Consider the following 26,122-nt stretch of genomic DNA (forward strand, 5'->3'; position numbering starts at 1 on the left):
CTCAGAAAAAGGGTTTTGATTCATTTCCTGCCTAAATAAAATCCCTTGTCCTTTGATTCTAATTCCGTCCTCTCCCTTCGGAGGACCTTCCTTATGCATCATTCCCTCTCAAATGTGGGCTCCTCATTTTCTGTGCAAGTGTTCAGACGGGGCTCCCAGGCTCCCAGACTAAACCAGGATCTTTTGTTTTAATCTTTTATTGTCCCCTTTAGTTTTCATTCACATTATTTTCCTCTGCAGTTATATGTTGAATTGTAGGATTATTTGTACAATGTTTTCTCACTTGCTAGAGTCTGAGCGCCTTATTGTTATCCAACAAGCTTCATTTTTTTTAGTATGAAAAAGACTGGAGGGCAAAGTACAGTCAAGCCTGTGAGGAGATGGAAGAAAATAAGATAAAGAGGGATTCCCCTAGGATGGGAGAGTGGAACCCTCTTCCTCAGAACCTGGGAGAAAATAGGAGAGGGGAGATCAAAAGACAGACAAATTTATACGTGTGGAGACAGTAAGTCGATGGAGTTAAAACTTGTGAAACTCCATTTTTAATTGAAATGAGAAGCAAGGGGAGGTTATAATTCAGGCCACTTGAGTATCAGATTGATATTTATTGGCCCACTGACAACACTGGGGGTTTTATTCCCACCTTCTAACTTTGAAGGTTCAGAAATACCACATTCCCTGTTTGTCAAAAGCATGGGAAAGGTATTTACAAAAAAAGAAAAGAAAATCAAAACATTTGTCCAATAAGATATGTACATAAGTGTTTGGTTTTATTTACAATGACCATAAAGTTGAAACAACCCCAAAGTCTATAAACAAATTGTAGTATATTCATACAATGGAGACAACGCAGCAGTTAGAAGGAGCGCTGATCCATGCAATCATATGAATGACTATCAAAAACAGTATGTTGAGCAAGAGGAGCCAAGCCCAAGCAAGCACATACTGTGAGATTTTGCTTTATGAAATTCTGGGACAGGCAGAACTGAAACATAGTGACAGAAATAAGAACACTCACTCTCTCTGTCAGGGCCTGAGATCATCTTGACTAGAAGGGATCATGTAAATTACTACAATGATGGAAGTGTTCTGTATCTTAGTTGAGGTGGTGTGTACATTTGTCAGGACTTATCAGATTTTATACTTAAAATCTGTGTGTTTTGGTGTATGTAACTTATACCTCAGTAAAAGTAGGGCTATCAGTTTTAGCCAATTTCAACTTCTGTGTTCACTTTCATTGTCAGCAACCTCAGAGAAGTAGTTGAGAAATTTGAGCTAGAAGTGAAAGACTGGAACAGACACCATAGAGAATGGGAGAGGAGCTGACCATGACCATGAGTTCCTGATGTTTCCTCGCCTTCCTTCTCTCTTAATCCGTGTTAGATATCCCTGTACTTACTCCAGAGAGGGCTGGTCTTAGGTCTATCAAAACATTTACCACATTGTAATATATTCATCTATTTCCTTGCTTCAACTACCATTGAATGAGTTCTCTGAGAGTTAGCATCATATGCTTTTCACCTTTTCTCTCCAGGGTGGCAGTGTCCCCATTATTGCATAGTATGTACCCATGATTGAGGAGTGAACAAATAAATAAACGATTGAATGGGTGGAAAATGAATTACTGAGTATCAGTAAAAAAGGCTGAGATGGAAGACTATAAATTTGTAATGGAAGTCTGTGAGTTGTGTGGATTCTTGAGGATTTCCAGCCCTGTATTGGAGTAAAGGCACAGGATTAGAATGGTCCAACTTTCTCCTCGTTGTACAACTCCCTGCCCTTACTAGGCAGTGAGCTTCTTCCAGGTAGAAAGGATGCTTCTTTTGTGTTAGTCTCTCCTGCTGCCCAGAAAAGTGCTAAATGAATTTGGTTTAATGATCAGGTGAGTGGATTCCCGTAACACTTTTCTGGAGGCAGGTGCAGGTGTGAGGGGGAGAGCTCCTTCATGAGGATTTAGAATTGGCTCATTTTTTTGTAGTAATTATGTTCTAATGCAAACTGAGAATCCCCAGTTAGGACAAAATAATCAATTCCCATAAAGTGTTTATGGGATTCTGTTATCCTCTCCACTCAAGTCCTTTTCTAAGAGTAAGCTTGGCACTCAGGAAGGTACACTCATTTGCTCAGAATACCAGAATATCAGGTTGTATTGGCACTTTTTTTTTTTGGTTCTTATGAACAATGCTGAAATGAGCATATTTGTGTGTGTGTATGAGTGTATATCTTTATGCACATGCATATCAATAGGGCAAATTTTTAAATAGTGGATTTACTGACCTATAAGGTAAGTGATAGCGATAATATTATAAATAATACAAAATAATCCTGCAAAGAGACTGAACTAACAAGTGTATGAAAATTATGGTTCCCTATTCCTTCCTCAAAATGGTGTATTCTGAAATTTCTTTTTTCATTTTGGAATGGGTTGAGTGAAAATGTTTATACATGTTGTTTTAATTAGAATTTAAGTATGAGTGAGATTGTTCATCATTTAATATGGACCATTAATTTTTAGTGAATGTCTCGTTCATATTTATGTCTGCTTTGCTCTTGGGCTGCTGGTCTTTGCTATTTTCTCAAAGTCTTAAATTTATATTCATCCATTTATTGAATTCTTACCATATGACAGATACTAGTTTAGGCACTGAAGATTCAGCCATGAACAAGGCAGATAAAATCCTTGCCTTCATGAAACTTATAATCTAGTGGAGATGAAAAAGAACACCTGAAAAATCTACTGTCAATAACTATAAAATGTAACATCAAGAGGATGCGTGCTGAGAAGACAACTTGGAGGAAATACCTCCTTCTTTCAAGTTGATCGCAAAAACTTCACAATTGTTCTTTATATTTTTACTTTGTCTATATGCCTTTTCTCTGTGTAGAAATTATTTTTGAAATTTTTTCGTTGAGTTATAACTGACATACAGCATTTATATTAGTTTCATGTGTACAACATAATGATTCAATATTTGTATACATCGCTAAATGATCACCACAATAAATCTAGTTAACATCTTACATAGTTACAGAATTTCTTTCTCTTCTGCTGAGAACTTTTAAGATCTACTCTCTGAACAACTTTCAACTATGCAATACAGTATTGTTAACTATAGTCACCATGTTGTACATTACATCCCCGTGACTTACTATTTTAGAACTGAAAGTTTGTACCTTTTGCCCCCTTCACCTATTTGACCCACCCCCCACCTCCCATCTCTGGCAAACACCAATCTGTTCTCTGTATCCATGAGCTTGCTGGGGTTTTTTGTTTTGTTTCAGATTCCATGTATAAAAGAGATCATATGGTATTTGTCTTTCTCTGTCTGACTTATTTCACTTAGCATAATGCCCTCGAGGTCCATCCTTGTTGTCACAAATGGAAAGATTTCATTCTTTTTTATGGTTGAATCTATACGCATTTTCTTTGTCCATTCATCCATTGATAGACCCTTAGGTTGTTTCAATAGCTTGGCTATTATAAATAATGCTGCAATGAATGTGGGGGTGCACATATGTTATCAAATTAGTGTTTTTGGTTTTTTTTAAATAAATACCCAAAAGTGGTATTGCTGGATCAGATGGTAGTTCTATTTTTAATTTTGGGGGTAACCTTCATACTGTTTTCCATAGTAGCTGCACCAGTTTACATTCCCAGCAACAGAGCACAAGGGTTCCCTTTCCTCCACATCCTCGCCAATATGTGTTGTTTCTTGTTTTTTTGATAATAGCAATTCTAACAGGTGTGAGGTGATATCTCATTGTGGTTTAGGTTTGCGTTTCCCTGATGATTAGTGGTGTTGAGAATCTTTTTCCTGTATCTGTTGACCATCTGTATGTCTTCTTCGAAAAAACATCTGTTCAGATGCTCCACCCATTTTTTAATCAGATCTTTCGTTTTTCTTGCTATCAAGTTATATTAGTTCTTTATATAGTTTAGATATTAACACCTTATCAGATATATTGTTTGGAAATATTTTCTCCAATTCAGTAAGTTGCCTTTTCGTTTTGTTGATGGTTTCCTTTGCTACGCAGAAGCTTCTTACTTTGTTGGTTTTTTATTTTCTTGCCTTTGCTCTGTTGCCTTTTTGATGTCAAATCCAAAACACCATTGCCAAGACCAATGTCAAGAAGCTTGCCACCTATGTTTTCTTCTAGGAGTTTTGTGATTTTAAGTTTTATATTTAAGTCTTTAATTCATTTTGAGTTAATTTTTATGTATGGTGTAAGATAGTGGTAGAGTTTTATTTTTTTGCATGTGGCTGTCAAGTTTTCCCAACACCATTTATTGAAGATATTGTCCTTTCCTCATTGTATATTCTTGGCTCCTTTGTGTAAAATTAATTGGGCATATATGCATGCATTCATTTCTGGGGTCTGTTCTGTTCCATTGATCTATGTGTCTGTTTTTATGCCAATACCATGCTGTTTTGATTACTGGAGCTTCATAATATAGTTTGAAATCAGGGAGTGTGATGCCTCTGGCTTTGTTCTTCTTTCTCAAGATTGCTTTGGCTATTCATGGTCTTTTGGGGTTCCATACAAATTTTAGGATTGTTTGTTCTATTTCTGTGAAGAATGCCATTGGAACTTTGCTAGAGATTGCATTAAATCTGTAGATTGCTTTGGGTAGTGTAGACATTTTGATAAAATAATATTAATTCTTCCAATCCATGAGCACAGAATATCTTTCCATTTCTTTGTGTCTGCTTCTTCCATTTCTTTCATCAATGTCTTATAGTTTTCAGTGAACAGGTCTTTCACCTCCTTGGTTAAATTTATTCCTAGATATGTTATTCTTTTTGACGCTATTGTGAATGGGATTGTTGTCTAATTTCTCTTTCTGAGAGTTTGTTATTAATGTATAGAAACACAACAGATTTCTGTATATTGATTTTGTATCCCGCAACTTTACTGAGTTCATTTATTAGTTCTAACAGTTTTTTGGTGGCATCTTCAGGGTTTTCTATATGTAATTTCATGACATTTGTAAATAGTGACTGTTTTAATTCTTCCTTTCCAATCTGAATGCCTTTTATTACTTTTTCTTGACTAATTGCTCTGGCTAGAACTTCCAATACTATGTTGAATAAAAGTGGTGAGAATGGGCATCCTTGTCTTGTTCCTGATCTTAGAGGAACAGTTTTCAGCTTTTCACCATTGAGTATGATGTTAGCTGTGGGCTTATCATTTATGGCTTTTATTATTTTGAGGTATGTTCCCTCTATACCCACTTGGTGAGTTTTTTTTTTTATCATAAATGGATGTTGAATTTTGTCAAATACTTTTTCTGCTTCTGTTGAGATGATCATGTGACTTATAGCCTTCATTTTATTAATGTGGTGTATCACGTTGATTGATTCGTGGATGTTGAACCATCCTTGCATTCCTGAAATAAATCCCCCTTGATCATGGTGTATAATCCTTTTAATGTATTGTTGAATTTTGTTTGCTAATATTTTGTTGAAGATTTTTGTATCTATGTTCATCAGGGATATTGGCCTGTAATTTTCTTTTCTGGTGATGTCCTAGTCTTGTTTGAATATCAGGGTAATGCTGGCCTTGTAAGATGATTTTGGAAGTGTTCTCTTCTACTTTTTTGGAAGAGTTCAGGAAGGATTGGTATTAATTCTTCTTTGAATGTTTGATAGAGGTTACCAGTGAAGTTGTTTGCTCCTGGCCTTGTGTTTCTTGGGAGATTTTTGATTACTGATTCAATCTCCTTACTAGTAATTGGTCTATTCAGATTTTCTATTTTTATGATTCATTCTTGTGAGGTTGTATGTTTCTAGAAATTTCTTCATTTATACTAATTCATATTTATTGGTCATTTATTTTATAGCTTTGAGGTTTTATATCTCGTTTAGAAAACTTTTATCATTACTATTCTATTTTTTAAATTTTCTTTTCTCCTCTATAGCTAATTTAAACAACCATGTCTTGTTTTTGGTTTGGGGTACTTTTTTTAATTCCCTCAATTTGCTTCTTACACTTACTTCACAGAAATGATCTTCCCAACTTGAATGGGAGAGATAGTAACATATTTTTGTTGTTGCTGTTGTATGACTGTGTTGTGTAAAGTTCTGTACTATTTATTTTCACATGCATAATCACATTTTGAAAAAGTAAGGATTACCCTGTGAAAACACACAAACTCTCACACACACATACACACACAGATATCCAGAGAATTATTTCTATAACACTGTAATATGTGGACCAGTTCTGTCCAATAGACTTTCTGCAGTGATGCAAGTGTTCTATATTTGCACTGTCCAATACAGTAGCCAGTAGCCACATGTGGATATTGAGCACTTGATGTGTGGCTAGTGTGACTGGGGAATTGAAATTATAATTTCATCTGCATCTGTTGAGATGATCGTATGATTTTTACCCTTCATTTTATTAATATGGTTAATTAAATTAATTGATCACATTGATTGATTTGTCGATGTCAAACCATTCTTGCATTCCTGAAATAAATCCCACTTGATTAACTAATTTAATTAATTAACTAATTAATTAATCTAATTAATTAATCTAATTTAGCTGAATTTTCATAGCTACATATGCCTACTTATTGGACTGCAGAGTTCTGGACCATTGGATGGTGAAAAAAAAGTTTTCATCTTACCATTTGATTCTCATTAAGACATGACTAAGGTGGTTTGGAATTTTTCTTTCTTTCTTTCTTTCTTTTTTTTTTCTTTCTTTCTTTCTTTTCCTTTCTTTCTTTTCTGTCTTTCTCCCTTTCTTCCTTGCTGCCTTCCTACCTTCCTTCCTTTTTTCCTTTCTTTCTTTCCAGCTTTATTGTTTCATACCTACTGAGGTATAATTAATGTATAGCAATGTTTTAAAGTGTAAAATTTTATAGGATTAACATATGAATGCATGCCTAAAACCATCACCACAATCCAGATAGTAAACATTTGCATCACCCCCAAAGGTCTCCCTGTGCCCCTTGGAAACCCACCCTCCTTGTTCTTCTCACCTCACCCCAGACCCAGTCACCAGCCATCTGTTTCTTGTCAATCTAGATTAATTTGCATTTCATATAATTTTATGCAATTATAATCATATAATGTGTACTCTTATTTGTCTTCTCTCATTCAGCATAATTTTATAACTTATTTATTTTGTTAACTTATTTTATAAGTTAAAATTCTTGTCTTCTATCAAATTAAAATATAAAATATAATTAAAACAAACATTTCAATTTTTTCTAGATTTTTCCCTTACACAAAACAAAATAAATTTTCTAAAAGTGACTTTAAGATCTTGTGAACAAAATTAGTGAAACGGTTCTCAAAAGTAAATAGAGCAAAGTGAGAGTCTATTTGAATTATGATCACTTGGTTGATTCAATTGACAACAGTCTACCAGATTAATTCTTTATAAGTAAAGCTGCCTTTGTCCTCTTATCAGTAAAAACAGAACTTCTATGAGGCCATTTAATCAAAATTAGCAAACATGTTTGCATTAGAACATTGGTTTTCAAAACTAACAACAACTGGGAAGATTTTTCAGAATATTGAATCAGGAGATTTGTGGGTAGTGTCTAGGCACATCTAGTTTTCAAATTTCCGCAAGTGATTATAGAGAGGAATAAGGGTTGAGAACCACTGTGATCAGACCATGCGACAGAGCAAGTACCACAGTCTACATTTTCCTTTCACTAGTATAATAAGTGCGCCAGCATAGAAAGAGAAATCTGCTTATTTCTTAAAGTATATCTGCTAATTAAAACTATTAATATACAGAGAGAAAAATGCAATAGAGAGAACACCTCAATAAAAAGAGCAAGGACACATCGCATAAAGAATGTCTTCATTTTGAAGGGGAAGAAACCAGGTTTGAGGGGAAAAAACCTTAACATGGAGCTACGACTTCATGTAGCGGATAATTTCGTACTTCAGCCTCAGATAACCAAACTTCCGAGTGATTAAAATACCAAATATCAAAGTAAATTAAAATATTTTTTAAATTGTGTAGAACTATGCCTAGGAGGAGAAACATTCTGTTAATCATTCATTTAAGAAGTACTTATCAAATGTTTATGCAATGGTCACGTTCTGGTGTTGGTTTCACGGAAGCATTGCGTTTCAGATCCCAAATCTGTGAATGCTGTCCCGCCACCTGCCACAGAGTCAGGCCTCCTTGGTGTGTATATGCCAAGGCACAGGAGCACTCTGTCACTCGCTAGGTTTTGGCATCTAACTCTACCCAGTCATTTATAGTGGTCAACTTGACTGGCTTCCTTTTATTCTTCTAGCTGAAGGCTATTCACTGCCCAAGCCACATCCTAGCTCCTGCTTAGCCCTCTCAAGGAGGAGGAGGGCATGCTCCACACCCAGAGGAGGCCGGCACCCGTGTTTGGGTCCCCATCCCAGGCATGGTTCACACAGTTCCAAGGTCTTATAACATAATATAAAAAATTTCAGGTTTCAATCAAGAATCACTCGTCATACCAAGAACCAGGGATATCTCAAACTTAATGGAAAAATAATTAATAATGCCAACACCAAGGTGACAGAGATGCTAGATTATCTTACGAAGACTTGGAAACAGCTATGATAAAAATTCTTCAGCAAGCAATTGTAAGCTTAAACAAATAAAAAGCTAGAAAGCCTCAGAAAAGAAATAGAAATTTTCAGCAAAGAAACATAAGCTGTAAAGAACCACCAAGTGGAAATTTTGAAACTGAAAAATAAATAACCAAACAAAAAAGCTCAATGGATGGGCTTAACAACAAAATGGATAAGGCAGAGAAAAGAATCAATGAAATGGAAGGTGGAACAATAGAAATTACCTAACCTGAACAACACAGAGAAAATAGACTGACAAAAATGAACACGGCCTCTGAGACTTGTGAGACTATAGAAAAAGATCTAACATTTGTGCCTTCAGAGTCCCGAAAGGAGAAGAAAAACAAAATTAGGGTAAAAAAGTACTCAAAGAAATAATGGCTGAAAATTTCCCAAACATAGCAGAAGACAAAACGTATCAAAAAGCTGAGAGAACTCCACACAGAATACATAAAGCCAATGAAATCCACACCAGGACACATCATTATTAAACTTCTGAAAACTACAGACAACAACAACAAATACTGTGAAAGCTGCCAGAGAAAAATGACACCATAACTGGAAGGAAAAAAGTTGAATGATCACAGATTTTATCATCAGAAACTATGGAAGACAGAATTAAATGGCACAAAACTTTTCAAATGCTAAAAGAAAATAATTGTCAACCCAGGATCCTATGCCCACCAAATGTTTTCTTGATAAATAAAGAGGAAATAAAAACATCCTCAGATGAAGGAAAACTAAGAATTTATCACCAGCTGACCTACTCTAAAATAATGGCTAAAGGAAGTCTTCTGAGTTGAAAGGACACAATAAAAGAAGGAAACTTGAAACACCAGAAAAGAAGAAAAACACGGTAATAAATATATAGACAAATACAATAGATTTTCCTTTCTTTAGTTTTCTAAATTGTTTGTTGAAGAAAAAATATAACAAAGTCTGATATGGTTCTAAATATATGTAGAATAATTACTTAAAAGATATTACAAACTGTAGATTAAAGGGACATGAAAGAATGTAAAATTTCTATCCTTCACTCAAACTGGTAGGCTGTGATAAGTTATGTATATACGATGTAATTTTAGCATCAACTATAAGAAGCTATACAAAGTGATACCCTCAAAAATACTTAAATAAATCAAAATGAATTCTAAAAAAAATGTTAACACAACCCACAGGAAGGCAAAAAAAAGAACACAGAGCCAAGAAAGCCATATAGAAAAAACAGAAAACGAAAAATAAAATGTCAGACTTAAGCCTTAACATATCAATAGTTACATTAAATGTAAATTGCCTAATACACAAGTTAAGGGAGGCTGACACAGTAGATAAAAAGCATGACCCAACTCCATGCTTCGTACAAGAAACTCGCTTCAAATATAACAGCATCAGCAGGTTGAAAGTGAAAGGATAGAAGATATATCACGCAAAGTTTAATTAAGGGAAAGCTGGAGTAGGTATATTAATTCCACACAAAGCTTAATTCACTACAAGGAAAAGTATAAGGGATAAAGAGGGATACTGAATAAAGAGCTTAATTCCCCAAGAAGACGTAACAAACAAGTGTAGATTCACGTGCTCAGTGTTGGTACATAGAAATTGACTTTTTATATGCAATTGACTTTTGCATACTCTTTGTATATCCTATATCTGTAGATTCCTTGGGATTTTCTATGTAGAAAATCATATCATCAGCAAACAGGGGAAAATTTTTATTTTTCCCTTCTGATATGTGTGTCTTTTATTTCCTTTTCTTGCTTTGTTGTCCCAGCTGGAATCTACAGCCTTCTGTTAGATAAATGCTTGCCTTATTCCAAACCTTGAGGGTAAAGCCTGCAGTCTTTTACTGTTATGTACAATATAAGCTGCAGTTCTTTTGTAAATGCTCTTTATCAAGTTGAGAGACTTCTCTTTTATTTCTATCTTTTGTGTTTATTTCTTTTTATGAATGAGTGCTGAACTTTGTCTAAAGACTTTACTGTATTGATTGCTATGATCAGGTGATGTTTTAGCCTATTATAATGGTGGACTACATTGACTCATTTTTTAATATTTAAGCAGCCTGCATGACTGAAATGAATCCAATTTGTCCTGGTGTATAATTACTTTTATATATTGCTGAATTCTACTTGCTAAAATTTTGCTAAGGATTTTTACATCCATATTCATGAGGGATATTGGTCTGTAGTGTTCTTTTTGTACTTTCTTTTTCCAGCTTTGGTATAAGGGTAATAGTATCTTCATAAAATTAATGGGGAGGAAGTTCGTCCTCTTCTATTTTTGAAGTGATTATGTAGAGTTGGCATTAATTCTTTTTTAAAACATTTTGCAGAATGCTCCAGTGAGGGCATGTGGACCTGGAGATTTCTTGTTTAGGGACTTTTGTATTATGAATTTAATTTCCTTAATAGTTATCAGGCCAGTCAAATTATCCATTTCTTATTGAGTGAGTTTTTGTAGTTTGTGTTCTTTGAGGAATTGATCCATTTTGTGTGAGTTTTCAAATCATACGTGTTGACCAGTCTGTAGTATTATTTTATCCTTTTGATTCTGCAGAGTCTGTACTGATTTCCCCAGTTTTATTCCTGAAAATGGTAATTTGTGTCTTCTTTCTTTTTTCTTTGTCAGTCTTGCTACAGATTTGTCAATTTTATTGATCTTTTAAAAAACCAGATCTTTCTTTCATTGATTTTCTTACTGTTTTTCTGTTATCAATTTCATTGATTTATGCTCTTATCTTTATTATTTCCTTCCTTCTACTCGCTTTAGGTTTATTTTACTCTCTTTTTCTTGAGTTGGGAGTTCAGATTATTGATTTGAAACTTCCCCTCTTTTGTTACGTATATATTTAGAAGCCAGGCTGGTGGTTAAGACTCCGTGCTGCTCTTATCACCGCTGCCTGGGGTCATTTCCTGGTCAAGAAAGCACACCAGCCATCTGTCGGTTGTCATACTGTGGTGGTTGCATGTTGCTGTGATGCTGAAAGCTATGCCACCGGGATTTCAAAAACTAGCAGCGTCACCCCTGGTGGACAGGTTTCAGCGGAGCTTCCCGACTCAGACAGACTAGGATGAAGCACCCGGCCACCCACTTCCAAAAAAATTGGCCATGAAAACCATATGAATAGCAGCAGAGCATTGTCTGATATAGCACTAGAAGGTGAGAGAATGGCACAAAAGACTGGGCGGGGTTCCACTCTGTTGTACACAGGGTGGCTAGGAGTCGGAATCAACTTGACAGCACTAACAACAATTTGTTAGGTACATACGCACTTATTACTTATTTCATTTCTTGTGAGTCTAAAGAACTACAGAACCAGAGAAATAAATAAAATAAAATGGTCCTTTAAAGGGATCCTATATCCCCATCCTGAGGAAACAACCCAAACTTCCCTTGATTTTTTACAGTGCTTTTTATCGTAAGAAAGCCTACGTCAAGGAACCATTTTTTCCCTTCCTTGCCCTGATTTGTAGAATTTCTCACACTTACTCTCATCATCGAATTTCAGAGACACAAGTGTTCCTCAGAACACGATTTGGAAAAAGCTGCTCTGGTTGATCAGTAATCATCTTGGGCTCTGGGAGAGTGTAAGAAACAATCCTTCAAGTCATCTCCACATCCTTTATCCTCTCATTATTGTCGTCTTTCTTGCTTTGCTGGTTTTGCTGCCCATCTCTAAAGCTTCACAGGCTTTGAAGAAGCACAAAATCCTTGCTTCATGTCTGAAGAAGTCTTTTTATGATTTATGGAATTTACACAACAAAATTTAAAAATCCAGATAAATTCCCATCATCTTGATTAAATAACCTAGCGGCTCTACCCTATAACTCTAACTCGTTTTCATTGTGCTTTGCCAGAAGGTAGAGAAATAATTCTTCAGAGTACACTAGCAGTAATTGCTATGAATATTTGGGCTTTCATTCCTTTGATTTGCAGATTCAGGTTATATTTACAAAGGCCAATATTTTCTGTAACTCTGCTTTCAGGACAAGGACCATAAAACTCTGAAGAGCAAGAACCTGGGACGAAAATGTAGTCAACCAGATGATTTGCTTTTTGCCATCATATCTACAAATGCATTTAAATGTCCTCTTTTCTGCATTTTTAAAGTGTTGTTGACCAATGCTTAAAATGTGTCTCAGATTTACTGAAAGGAATATACTCTGTTTGCTTATTACTTTCCCATTGGTCTCTGGATTTCAGGGCTGTTATTAGCTATGGAAGATTAGAAGATGTGCTTTTATATTACAAGTTTGATCCAGTTTCAAACTGTGATTAGAAGTTAATTTTAGGGGCCAGCCCTGTGGCCAAGTGGTTAAGGTCGCATCCTTCACTTAGGAGGCCCAGGGTTTTGCTAGTTTGGATCCTGGGCATGGACATGGCACCACTCATCAGGCCATGCTGAGGTGGCATCCCACATAGCACAACCAGAGGGACCTACACCTAGAATATGCAACTATGTACGGGGGGCGCTTTGGGGAGAAGAAGAAGATGAAGAAGAAGATTGACAACAGATGTCAGCTCACGGCCAATCTTTAAAAAAAAAAGAAGTTAATTTTAATTCTATGAAAGCTGGGTAATCTCCAAATATAGCTGATATATAAAAATCCAAACATAACAATACTTAATTGTATGTTAGTTATTCATTTTAGAAAATAAATTCTTTACTGAAAAAGACATACTCTTATCAAAACACACAATCGCATACACACCATGAAATTCTTTTGAATAGCTCTTTTACTTGCACATGAAGTGTGGCTTTATTCACACTCAAAATATATATATGTATATATTTACACTCTGCTTTTCAGGTATATAATAATTTCATATAGAAAACATTTATATTCATAACAAGACAGAATAAAATGTTCATTTCATTCAAAACTTGACATGCTTTTGAGCTCCATCTCCCGTCTCTTTTTGCTTTTTTTCCTGATGGAAATATAAAAGCTGAAGAACTGGAAGGAAGCTGTAGCTTACTTCTATTGTTTGTTTGCCAAGCACCTATTCTTTCTGGAAACGCCTTCCATCTTTCCTCCCACCCAGCACAGCCATGTTTTTGCCCTCTGATCCCACCTTTCTTGCCACAGTTGGTTGATGGGCAAATTGGGTACCTTCCCCAGGCTGAGACCATCCATCAGGAGTTAGGAATTGTAGTATGAGATTTCAGCCTCAAACTGCCTGCTGCCTTCTGTGGAGGAGATATAAACCCAAAAGCTGTGGACCGTCATGACCACTTTGTGGATGGGAAACAGCAAAGGCTGTTTTTTAGAGAAATATGTCCAGAAAGGAACCAACATGAGAGCAAGAGAGAAGTTTCTGACATCATCAGAGCCCTGCTTCCATTTGTCCTTGAGGCTCAAATGCATCCTTTCCATTTCGTTACAGGTACCTCTTTTTAATCAAAAGTGCCCTAATGAAAGAACTCAATTTTTTTCTGTTACTGTTGTATTAATCTTCGATATTATTAACTTCTTATTTGAAAGTGTCAATGGAGGTTCCTCAAAAAATTAAAAATAAAACTACCATATGATCCAGCAATTTCACTTCTGGATATTTATTCAAAGGAAATGGAAACGCTGACTCAAAAAGATATCTGCATCCCCATGTTCATTGCAGCATTATTTACAACAGCAAAGACATGGCAACAACCTAAGTGTGCATAGATGGATGCATGGATAAAGAAGATCTGGTGTATATATATACAATGGACTATCATTCAGTCACAAAAAAATGAAATCTTGCCTTTTGTGACAACGTGGATGGAACTTGAGGGCATTATGCTAAGGAAAATAAGTCAGAGAACAACAAATACCATATGATCTTACTTATGTGTAGAATATTTTTAAAAAATCAAACTTGTAGATACAGAGAACAGATTGGTGGTTGCCAGAGTGGGAGGTGGGGGGTGATCAAAATGAATGAAGGTGGCCAAAAGCTACAAACTTCCAGTTATAAAATAAATAAGTCATGAGATGTAATTTACAGCATGGCAACTATAGTTAACAATACTGCATTGTATATTTGAAAGTTGCCAAGAGAATAAATTTAAAAAGTTCTCATCACAAGAAAAAAAATCTGTAACTGTTTATGGTGATAGATGTTAGCTAGACTTATTGTGGTGGTCATTTTGCAATATATACAAATATCAAATCTTTATGTTGTACACCTGAAACTAATATAATATGTCAATTATATCCCAACAACAAAAAAAGTATCCATGCCATTCAGCCAAAGACCACTAGTAACACACCAATGATTAAGTTGAGTTTATGACTCATTGCAGTGAGGGAGAACACACACCATGGGGGACCCTGGGGTGTCTTAGTAACAAAGTGATAGAAAGACTCTATTATAGGATTTGGACTTCCGAGGAATTGTTGAATCCTCAGACTGATGATGGTTGTGCAGTGACATTTAAGACTAGACAGGATATATCGGAAGCCGGACACAAGTAATCATGAGAAAAAAATGGTGTTCTTAGATATTAGCAGTTACTTGTTTGAAAGATGAAGGAGAAATTTAGTTCATTCTTTCAGCTTGACAAAAGGGTAATATGCTAGCTTAAAAAAATACCTTTATTTTTCAAGCCTTAAAGAAAGTCTGCAGTTTTTAAAATTAAACTGAGTTAAAAATTGTTTTTGCATGAAGAATTTTAAAATTATAACGATTAGACATACACTGGGGTGTTATAAAATGCTGAATGGGAAATACCGTTAGAGCTGATTTTTCAGCGTTTTGGCTCCTTTGTGCGTAAAGTATACGGCCGTAAACATTGAGCCATGCCTTCCATAAACATTTAACGGCGATCTGTGGTAAAGCACTACACAGAGAATGGGGGAAATGTAATGAGTAAGACAGTTTCTTTCCTCAAGGGAATCCCGGATGACTGAATCTGCTTCACTCTGCATTCTTTTCTTCTTGTCCTTAAAACTGTGGGTCTCCAGCCAGACCGCCATTGAAACTCAGTCAGTGTTCGTTATATACTACTTAGTCAGTATGATGGCAGACAGTCATTGCACCTATTTCAAGGAAGTAGGAATAAGGTTGGAAAAATATTTTCCAGATCTATAGAATGTGTTATTTTTAGCAAGAGATCTTGAGAACAGTTATCCTATCAAAAATGTGGATTATTTATGGTAGCCATTAAATATAATATATTCATATTGCCAACACTGTGTCTGCGTGGTTCTGAGCACTGATCAACAGCATTTAGGCAATGCAAAAAGCCTATTCATTTTCCTGAAAGAGATATATTGGAAAGGTCAATGTCTTTGCCTCAGGAATATTTGGGCCCTTTCCACTGTGGTTAAGAGCCAAAGTTTTCATTAATGGCTTTAGCAGAAATTACAAAAAGAGATTATTTTTGTAAAGGACGCAAATCAAAATTATAACATTTTGGTTGCTTACAAAGTCCTCATCTATCACATTCATCAAGGTTTCACAACATTTTCCTTTTAGTGAACTTCTACCTCAGGTTCAGGGTGTGGATAGCTGTAGCTGAGGGACGCCTGTAGCTGAGGGTGTGCTGTAATCTGTGGAGGGAGTGCGGGCTGTAACGGGATAACGCAGGTTCAGGACAGAGCCTGGTCCAGGCTGCCTCTCTGTGGTGGGGCAGGGCTGGGGAAGCTCCTTCACCACTGGGGTCCATAGCATGGCAGAGGAAATAATCCTGATGTCTAGAGGTCTTTGATTTTTTTGCTTTATTTATGGATGGAATGGTAAAGTGATAGCTTTTAAAAGGGAGAATTATCACTGTCAAGGGTGATTATGGTAGCTGAAAATTAAATGCCTGTCAAATAGTTTTTGTATGACGATGCCATCCTTTTGTAAACTTTCTTAGAGTAGGATATGGAGAGGGGAATCTTACTGTTTGTTCATCCATTTTTTTAACATTTACTGATCACCTTTTATGGGTCAGGCCCTGGTCTGGGTGTTTGGGATCCAAAGATGAATAGCACACACGCCTGCCTTCAAGAAATTCATGATGCAAAGGGGAAGACAGAAAAAAATTAAGAGAGGATGCTAAAACCATTGACAAGTGTAATGAATGATGAGGATATTAGTAGGACGTACAGGAGAAACCCTTTACCTGGGAAGGTGAGGTGGGACGGGAAGAGTAGGCTTCCTGGAGTAGTTATGTATGAACTGAACTGTATGGAGTCAGTTGGGATTAGTTGAAGGGAAAAGAGGTGGAGATGGAATAGCATTAGCAAAGTCGTGGAGTAGGAGACAATCCTCTTGTTAGAGTATGGGTCCTGGAAAGCCTAGTGTGAGTCTAAGCTTTCCAGAGGCTGTAATCACTGAGCTATTTCTTCTGTCTCCTAGCGTGTAGCATAGCATGACATTTCTTTGCTAGTCTCACACTGTAGCTAGTCAATAGCTCTCTTGCCAACAATTTTTTTAAAGAAAACAAAATATCCTACGTGTTACTCAAAGCTCCTCAATAATAACGATAAATGGAACTCCCAAAAATTCTGGATATATACATTTGTACATGAAAATTTTATCAGATCTGCTCATTTATTCACTAAACATAAGGCTGACAAATTGCTAGAAAGATGCCATTCCTTCCTAGACCCCTCCTGGCTATTATGCTCCCTTTTAAATTTGAATGATAGTTCTCAACATGACTATGATGACATATTTCTCTTTCAATCTTCTGGTTCCATTAAGATGCTGGAATTTTTCTCTTTTTCTCTGTCTCTACCTCTCTTAACTGGGAGTTAAGGTCTTGGTATCATAGATGCAGAATAGGTAAATATGGTGACTTTGAGTATACATTTAACATAAAATAATAATTCATATTGTTCTAACTTAAAATCGTAAGTATATTGGGGTGCTCACACAAATAAAGCTACTGCAGCATTTGCTAAGTGATATCGACAAGTGGTCAAATTGACTCTTTCAGAGATGAACTGAAAATATGACTGTAACAGAAGTACCCAAAACTAGGCTAGGAAAGTTTCCTGTTTCCAGAATTAAATGTAGTTTCAAATTAGGTTTCTTTGTATTTCTTTCTGCCTAGAAAAAAAAAGAGAGAGAGGAAAAAAAACTTTTTTTAAACTTTCTCTAAGAGCATTTTTATATCATTTTTCACACTAAGAAAAAGTTAGAATCCTGGAACCAATGTTTGACACTCTTCAAAAGAATGGAAATTTTTCAGTGACTGCTCACATGTGTTCCCCAAATAGATGCTCAAATGTGAAAAATGAGCAGAGTGCCCAAAGGCGGTGAATAAAATTTGGGTACCTGGAATTCAACACTGGTCAAGTATCACCATATCCATATTTGACAAAGTGAGTTCCCCTTCTCTTTTTAAAGAGAAGACCTGCCTCAGGATAACTCAGGCTATAAGGTTGAACACAACACTTCGTAATGCCCGTACTCCTGTGAGTGGTTTCCTTCCTTCCTTCCTCCCCTCAGATCTTCCTCTAGGATCTAGATGAATCCATCTTCTCAAACGCTTTTAAACCAATGGCAGCTGTAAAATGAACAGTTATAAAAGAATACAAGTTAGATTCAACACTTGAAGTTATTTTGAAAATGCATGCGTGTTGAAATCAATGTTGGGTATTAATGCTTTCATAACTTTTAGGACATTCTTGTCAAACTTGATAATCAAGTTTCTTTTGAAATTAGTTCTGAACTATTTTGCCTCAAGCAGCAATTATCTAGCTTTTGTTAATGTAACTCATTTGCCAGATCTCAGGTGAGTAGGCTGCAACTTCAGCCACTCTCCAAGAGGTGGAAATGGAATCTCAGTTCACACAAAATTTCATTCATGCAGCCTGATGTAGCTCACTGGGTATACGTAACTATTTCAATACATATTTTTTGCTATTTTATGTAGAAGTAAATTATGCTGAAAACAGGTAAATCAATGCCTCTTCCTGAATCTCCCATTTCTGCTTGTATTTTCATCATTCTATTTATTCACATGCTCCTGGACTAGAGACCTTGAGTTCTCTTTTATTTCTCCCACTGGCCATCCCCATGCCGAAATAGTCTCCAAGTCCTGAAACAAGTCACTAATTTTGCCTTAATTTGCTGTAAACTGAACTAGTTCAGGACCTTATCCTTCAATCCTGGATCACGACCAGGAGAAGTGTTGGCTGCCCTGCTTTCTTTCTGACTGGTCTAGGACACTTCACATGCGTTGCCAGTCAAATTCCCTAAACTTGCTTTGATAATGCCATTCTTCTGCTAAAAAATATTGCATCTCTTTCACTGCCTGACTTACAGAAAAAAAATCCAAGTTCTTTAGTCTGGAACTCAAGACCTGCTGAATGTGTTGTGAACACTTCTATTAGTTTCAAGTTCCTATTATTCCAAGCACCTAGTATATAGAAAGTGTGCAATAAATAGTTTTTATTCACTTTTCTCTGCTTTTTAACTCTGATATAGGCCCCTTCAACAATTAAGTTTCTGTCTTTTTCATATATCAAAATCTAGTTCAATTACATTTTCTGCAGACTTTCTCTCATTTCTTCTGTGTGAAGTGAAACCATATGTTCACTCATGTTTTTTATTCATCATATATTATTAAACTCCTGCTATGCTCCAAATACACAAAGATGAATATGATACCCTGCTTCAAAGTACTCCCCCTAGTACTAATCAAATAAACAGCTGTGACGTTGTGTGATCATCGCTACAAGACTACACAGATTAGTGGGGTTCCATGGAGGGTGTTGTAAACTCAGTGGACAGAGGTGGGGTGTCAAGGAAAGTTCTATTGTGTAAATGAATCTTGGATGTCTTGAAAATAGTGAAAAGATATTTCAGTCAAAGAGAATAGTATTATAAAGACACAGAGACTTGAAACACACAGGAGTGTTCAAAATCTGGCAACAAATTTAGCTTGACTTGAGAGTAGATACAAGGATGGGATGCGACAACCAGAAGTGAGACAGGGACCGTCTTATAAAGTATTGGTTGTGCCATGCTAAGAATAGGGCTTGAACCATAATGGGCACTCAATGAACATTTATTCGATGAACAAATGAATGAATCACTTTATCCCCTACTAGTATATTACATCTTTATGTATAAATATTTCATACTTAATAATTTACCAGTTTGTACCTGGGCTCAGTGAAGAAAAACTATGTATTCCCCCTCTGTTTTCAGAACTCCGTACGTGGCTGATCTTTAATCTGTTACTATAAAAATTAGAAACATTCCTACTAATATGGGTGCCAAAAGTTGAGTTCTTAAAGTTAACATATATAAACATGTTCACATATCTTTGTGTTTTTCTTTTTTCTTTTTCTAGGGTCAGACATTGTTCAATGGTTAATAAAGAACTTAACTATAGAAGATCCAGGTAAATAAATCATCTTCCCGTTGATAGAATTGTTTTCTTTGTGGCTTTAAGAAATATGTTTTTTTCAGATCCAATGTGACAAACAAGCAAATCTGAAAAATTATAATTACATTTAGCTATGCTTTTAGCATTTATACAAATTTTATTGTAGTCAACATATATTTAATTAAATTTATTTAGTACACTTTTACAATTGTTTGCATATTTAATGCCCTGTCTCATAACATTTGATTCAGGTGACTAGCAGTTGTTAGAATGGATGAGCTGTATATATATATCCATAAATCCATAAATAATTGTACATAGAGTTTATAGCAAGTGATTATGAACTAATGAAATTTCTCTTCATAAAACACATAAAAGTAAATCTCCTTAACTTTTAATTTTTCCTTAACTCCATTTTTTCATGAGGTTTGAAAACAATGTTATTCATAATTCCAATTTTTTATTATACCTATGTGATTTTTTTAATGCTCTTATTTAAGTCACGGGCTTATTCACTGTGGTGGACATTATGTCTATTCTGCAGCACTAAACTAGTTTCCAGAGTTTGGGGGCAGTTTCTACCAGTCCACATTTTGCATTGTCTGGAACATATTCCTACATTTATAAGGCAGTTGATGACTCAAAAAAATATATCTTGTAAGTTCCTTCACGTCTGGCAAACAAGTCGCATCATTGAAATGAAGCTAAGATATATATCGTTTAGAGAATATGCTGAGACAACAAAAAATAAAATAAAAATTGGGGATTACAGAGACTGAGAATGCCACGGCAGAGAAAGATGGCAATACACTAACTACACAACACACTGTCCCTTTGGTTAGGAAAGAATCTGGCCCGGCTTTGCCCCTGCCTCTGGTGCTTACACCTTAGAGTGGTCTAGAAATAACAGTACATGGAGATGCAAAGTTTTTATTTTTCCTCATTTTGAACTAACTTTATAAAGCCATGCCATCAGAAAATGTAGCTCTATTTCTGTACATAAACGCATATGTAAGTCCTCTGCTCATTTGTTCCATGAACTTTTCAAATACTTATCCTAGTAGGTTAAATTAGATTAAAACAGTTAACTAAAGATGAAGCAGCCATTACCAGCATCATATTATTACTAAGTGGAAGAGGAGATAAAGATGGGGAAAGGAAGCCACAGTCTCACCAAGTTCACATTTCAGCCCCACCTCAGTGGCATGCCTGACTTTATAAGCTGTAGCACCAGACAGAAGCCCCCAGTGGTAAGAACATATTGGCACAGTCGTTGATGATCAGGGGACTACTTAGTGATTTGCAAAGAATATTATTGCACAAAGGGTGAAGTGAATTCAAAACAGTATTTTTTTTGTAATGTAAGGCTGAAAGTGTACTTCAGTAATGGTCTGAGAAGCAGGGAAAATATACAGATATAATAAGCTAGTAAGAAACAATCATTATTTATAATTTACACAAGATATCATTTTACCTATAATGTGGAGGAAAACTGATTTTATTTGCTTCCTCCACAGTTTAAGGAAGTAAAGCTTCATTAGAAGGTATATGAAAAGATAAAACCAATCATAGCCTGGAAGGAACATACATGTTCTTTAGTTGTTTTTATGACAGGTTGAAAAATTAATTTTTGGTTGGTTGGCTTGTGGTTTTGAATGAGCTAACTCACCCTCTACATAGTGAAAGGCTCTGTTCTAGATTTTAAGAAGAGTAAGAATGTTCTTAAAGAATGTTGATGATTGTTCTGAAGACATAACAGACTTTGCACACAGAAAATAAATCAATCGGGCAACATGATTCTAATTAAATATGTCAAGAACACAGCTGACATCAAGAAAGTTACTTTGATGGCTGCTGTATGAAATTAATCATACCATTTTTGAACTACTCCTAAGGAAAGACTAAGTAGTTATTGTAATACCAGGTTTAATTTTAACCCTAGACATTCTCTGAAGATATTTAAAAATGAGAGAGAAACCCATGCCAAGCTTCTATCTTGTGACTATCTGGTCATCAAGTGGCTGTTTGAAGACCTCTACAAGTCATTTGAAGTTCTAGATGTCAATAATTTGTTGAAAGAGGATTTTGTGGCAAGTTGCAAGAAGAGACTAATGCCTGGCTGTGGGAGCAGATTAGGATGGCCCATTTGGAGACTAGGGGAGAGGTTTGCTTGATCTTCAGGGTCTTATCCAAGACCAATGAGTCCATATTATTTGTACACTTAGTGTTCAATATTTTATTGATGAATATTTAATACCTTCCCACTTCTGTTATAGCAATTCAGTGCACGTTTAGCTGAATATTTTACTGGAGATTTTGGTTCTATTAGACAATTGGCCGTATTGTATTATTCTTTTAAAATAAAGTGGATTTGAACCTTTAATTAATTAATTGTATAATTAATTAATTAATTCAGGATTATTTTCCATTGTGTTACATACACACACATGCATTTACATATCCACGTAATATACACACAGGATTAGTCTAAAATTTTTGTTTTCTTCTACTTCTTGAGTCCATTTTCACAATTTATATGTCTCTAGGAAAAGTGTATTTCTTCATTGATTTATTCACACTTTCATTCATTTAACACATATTTTCTGAATTCTTAATATGGACCAGACACTGGGAACGCAGGATGAACATTCCCTTCTTGAATGACTTGGTTGTCTTTGGCTTCCAGGATATCTTACTCACAGTTTTTCTTGTTTTTCACTGGCCACACAGTTTGGCCTTGGTCTTCTGTGATGGCTCTCCATTCCCCAGCTGATCTATAAATGTCAGAATGTTCAGGTTTCTATCCTAAGTCCCTTTCTTTTTCCATATACACATTGTGGCTAAGTGACGTGCCAAGGCTCCCAAATTCAGAGCTTTCATGCTGACCGCTCCATAGTGCTTGATGCTCATCTACCTGATGCCTATGCCTCCTCTCTCCCAAAGGGTCAAACTCAACATGACCAAAGCAGAAGCCTGGTTTACCTCCTCCCGCACATCTCCTCCCATCTTCCCCAGATCAGTTAGGAAATTGAGTCTTCTCTCCAAGAACATGCTGTGTCTTTTCGTTTGTTCAAGTTTGTTTTGCGGTCTTTCAGGAGTGTTTTAAAATTTCCTCCTGTGGGTTTTGCATATTTCTTATTAAGCATATTCCTAATTATTTTATTTGTGTTACTATTATACATCGGTTTTCTCTTCCATTATGTGTACTAACTGGTTATTGTTTGTACATATGAAAATTATTGATTTATATATGCTAATTTTATTCATCACCACTTTGCTAAATTTTATTCTTGTTAGTATTTTAGCTAATTTATTGTAAATCTAGAATATTTCTTCCAGCAGTTTTTCAGGATTGTCTGTGGTAGTTCAATTCCTGAGCCCTTGCATATCTGACAGTAACTTCTATTGCCTGTGTGTATGTTGATGACCTGGCTAGACATACAGTAGATGAAATCAACTTCCCTGTTTAAAACACTGTAGATATTGATTCATGGCTCTCATGCATTCAATATAGTGGTAAAATCTGAAGGAAATGAATTTTTCTCATACATATGAGACTTTTCATATATATATATATATATATATGCACATATATATATTTTCACCTAGATTCCTAGATTCCTGTAGTGTCTTTCCTCTCTTTAAATTCAAAATATAAGTATACAACTGCCAGAGGTTTATACTTTTTTTTTTTTTGGTGTATTTGTATTATCTGCTGAATCATTTAAATCTGTTCATTCGGGTTTTCTTAAGTTGGAAAAAAATTTCTTCTTATTCTATTATTTAAGCCTCATTTTCTTCATTTATAAAATAGGTATAATAATTGTGCCTACCACTTGATTCCTTCCTGAAAATTAAATAATTAATCTATAAAGCTGTTACTGCATCTATTACGTGGTAATTGCTCAGAAAATATTGACAATTATAGTTATTTTTGTATTCATTTTTTGTTATATATAATTATTTTCCCATTTATTTGTTCTGGTTTATTCTTTTAAAACAATATTTACAAGCGTGTTTTCTTTCATTCTACACCCCAGTTATGATTTTCTTCTTTTTCATTCTTTTCTTAGCTTTTTCCCTTCCTTCTTCATCTAGGTAAACTTATTAACTTTGTACATTATAGCATTATTCTAATTTTCTTCACTGGCAATTCAGCTTTTTATTGCTGCTAATAGAGAATAAATCTATTATTACATTTTTAACTTCCATAATTTTTCTTATCTTCTCAAGTTCTCTATTTCTACCTGCTGTTTAGAAAATTCCTTTCTAATTACAGCACTTGTCTTCTGTCATTTTTTGTGTTTTATTACATCAATGTCATTCACTTTTAATGTTTGAATTGCACATATAAGATATTGTCATAAGTTTACTTTATATCATTTCTGTCTTATAAATGTTTGTGGGTTTGTTTTGTGAGTTGTTTTCCCATTTATTCTCTCAAACACAGAGGATTCTGCATAGGTCTGATGTTTTGTTATTGACATGGTGGACGGATTGTCCTCAGATAACTCAGTGCCATAGTTTCCTTTATTGTAGCTGCAGTGCTGGTAATATTAATTTGCATTAATAGGTCCCCTTTTTTTGACAAACAGAGTATAGTGGGGAGTGAGCTGGGACTGTGGGTAATCCCAACCTCAGGACTTCATTATGTTATCATGCTGTCTGAGTGTGATGAACCCACTTCACTGGCCACATTTTCACCCAAATTCTGCTTTGTCAATTGCCCAGCTGCCTGAAAGCTGTGGCCATGCTAGACTTCTGTGGTCTTTGCTCTCCACCAAGGTAGAGAGAAGCTGTCCACACCTGTGGTTTTACTGTTGCTATAGCCCCACTTCATCTGCTTTTGGGAATTGTTAATTTGCTTCAATGAACAGGATACAACGTGGTGTGCTCCTTTCTCTTCTATGTTCTACCTTCCCCCTGTAGATTTGGGGGTTTTACGAAGACTTCCAAGGTCTTCTCTACATAGTACTGTGGCGCTTTCTTAGGAGGGCTCAATATATAGGATATCGTTAGATTTAGGGGGCATGTGCCTTGGCACCCTTCCCTAATTTTTAATGCTGATGCAGCTTTCTATCTGTGTGATTACTTGTTGTTGTTCAGGTGATAGTTATAAACTTTGCCTATGTTGCCATGGTTTCAGAAGTTAATAGTTTTATTAATACCTTTCAACTATATCACTAAGAATATAGAATATATATGTATGCAAATATGCAAATGCAAAACGCAGAATAAATTGCACTAGTCTTAGAGTTAGAGCCTAGCTGATAGATTAAATAAAATGGTACTTTGATTTCATAGAGAGAAGAATTGATGCATGTCACTTGTTGGATAGGGGCAGGGGAGTGAGGGGAAGAATGTAGCCCTTGGGGAACATCTGTCCACATTGACATCCATTGGGAAGCATGTTGTCCATCATCAATGTCTTCAGTGGTCCATTCAGTTGCTTCCATGTTGTTTCCTGTTGTTATTGACAGGGCCTCTTATTGTCTGTTGACAATCTTTGCTTTGTCTAGACTCAGTTTGGGGGCACAGTAAGTGATCTTGCCTCAAACTGGGAAAGTGTGTTGTGCTTCCAAAGACCGTATGGTGTTTTTCTATTTTATTGTCACTTGCATGAGTAGATCTGCTGCTTTTTTCACCATTCTGAGGTGTAGGATTCTTTGAGACTGTCCAAGGCCTTCTCTGCCTGGACATACCACATAGCCCTTGCCATATGATCCTTCCAGGTCCCCAGGTCTCTATTTGGGAAACAAGGAACAGATAGTCTCTCCTCTTGGATATAATACCTTTTGCTTGTTTTTCCCATTGCTTGAAATAGTATTCTATGATATCAATTAGCTTTTTCTGTCTAACAAACCACCCCAAAACTTGCTTAAAATAAACAACCATTGTATTTAACTCATGATTCTCTAGATCGGGTGGTCACCTCTTCTGGCCAGGGTCTGCTTGGTTGATTTCTGATGGACCATAGCCAGCTGGTGGGTGGAAAGCTAGGATTTTTGGCATATTTGGTACATGGCAGGCTGTCGGCTAGGAGCATCTCTTTCTCTCATCCTTCAGCCTGCTAGCACTGGCTACTTACCATGGTGTTTTCAGGATTCCAAGCACAACACAAGCTTCTGCTTGTGTCACATTTACTGTTGTTTCATCTGCTAAGGCAAGTACCATAGCCAAGTCCAGAAGCAGTGGAGGGAGGAGCTATTCAAGAGCATGGATG

The 26,122-nt window shown here is 35.8% G+C and overlaps 1 protein-coding gene across 9 annotated transcripts in view; it reads left to right on the plus strand.

Annotated features, from left to right (window-relative positions):
* The window catches only part of RGS7 (regulator of G protein signaling 7), a 488,122-nt gene that overhangs the window by 301,403 nt on the left and 160,597 nt on the right, over nt 1–26,122 (plus strand). For 6 of the 9 annotated variants that reach the window (XM_070602542.1, XM_070602545.1, XM_070602549.1 and 3 more), the window contains exon 4: nt 19,864–19,914. The exons of the other annotated variants lie outside the window; for them this stretch is intronic. In XM_070602542.1, the coding sequence (XP_070458643.1) occupies nt 19,864–19,914 (51 nt within the window). The remainder of the gene's footprint in view (nt 1–19,863; nt 19,915–26,122) is intronic. 9 annotated transcript variants of the gene reach the window in all.

The sequence above is a fragment of the Equus przewalskii genome, chromosome 31, assembly GCF_037783145.1.
Source record: "Equus przewalskii isolate Varuska chromosome 31, EquPr2, whole genome shotgun sequence".
Classification (NCBI taxonomy): Eukaryota; Metazoa; Chordata; class Mammalia; order Perissodactyla; family Equidae; genus Equus; species Equus przewalskii.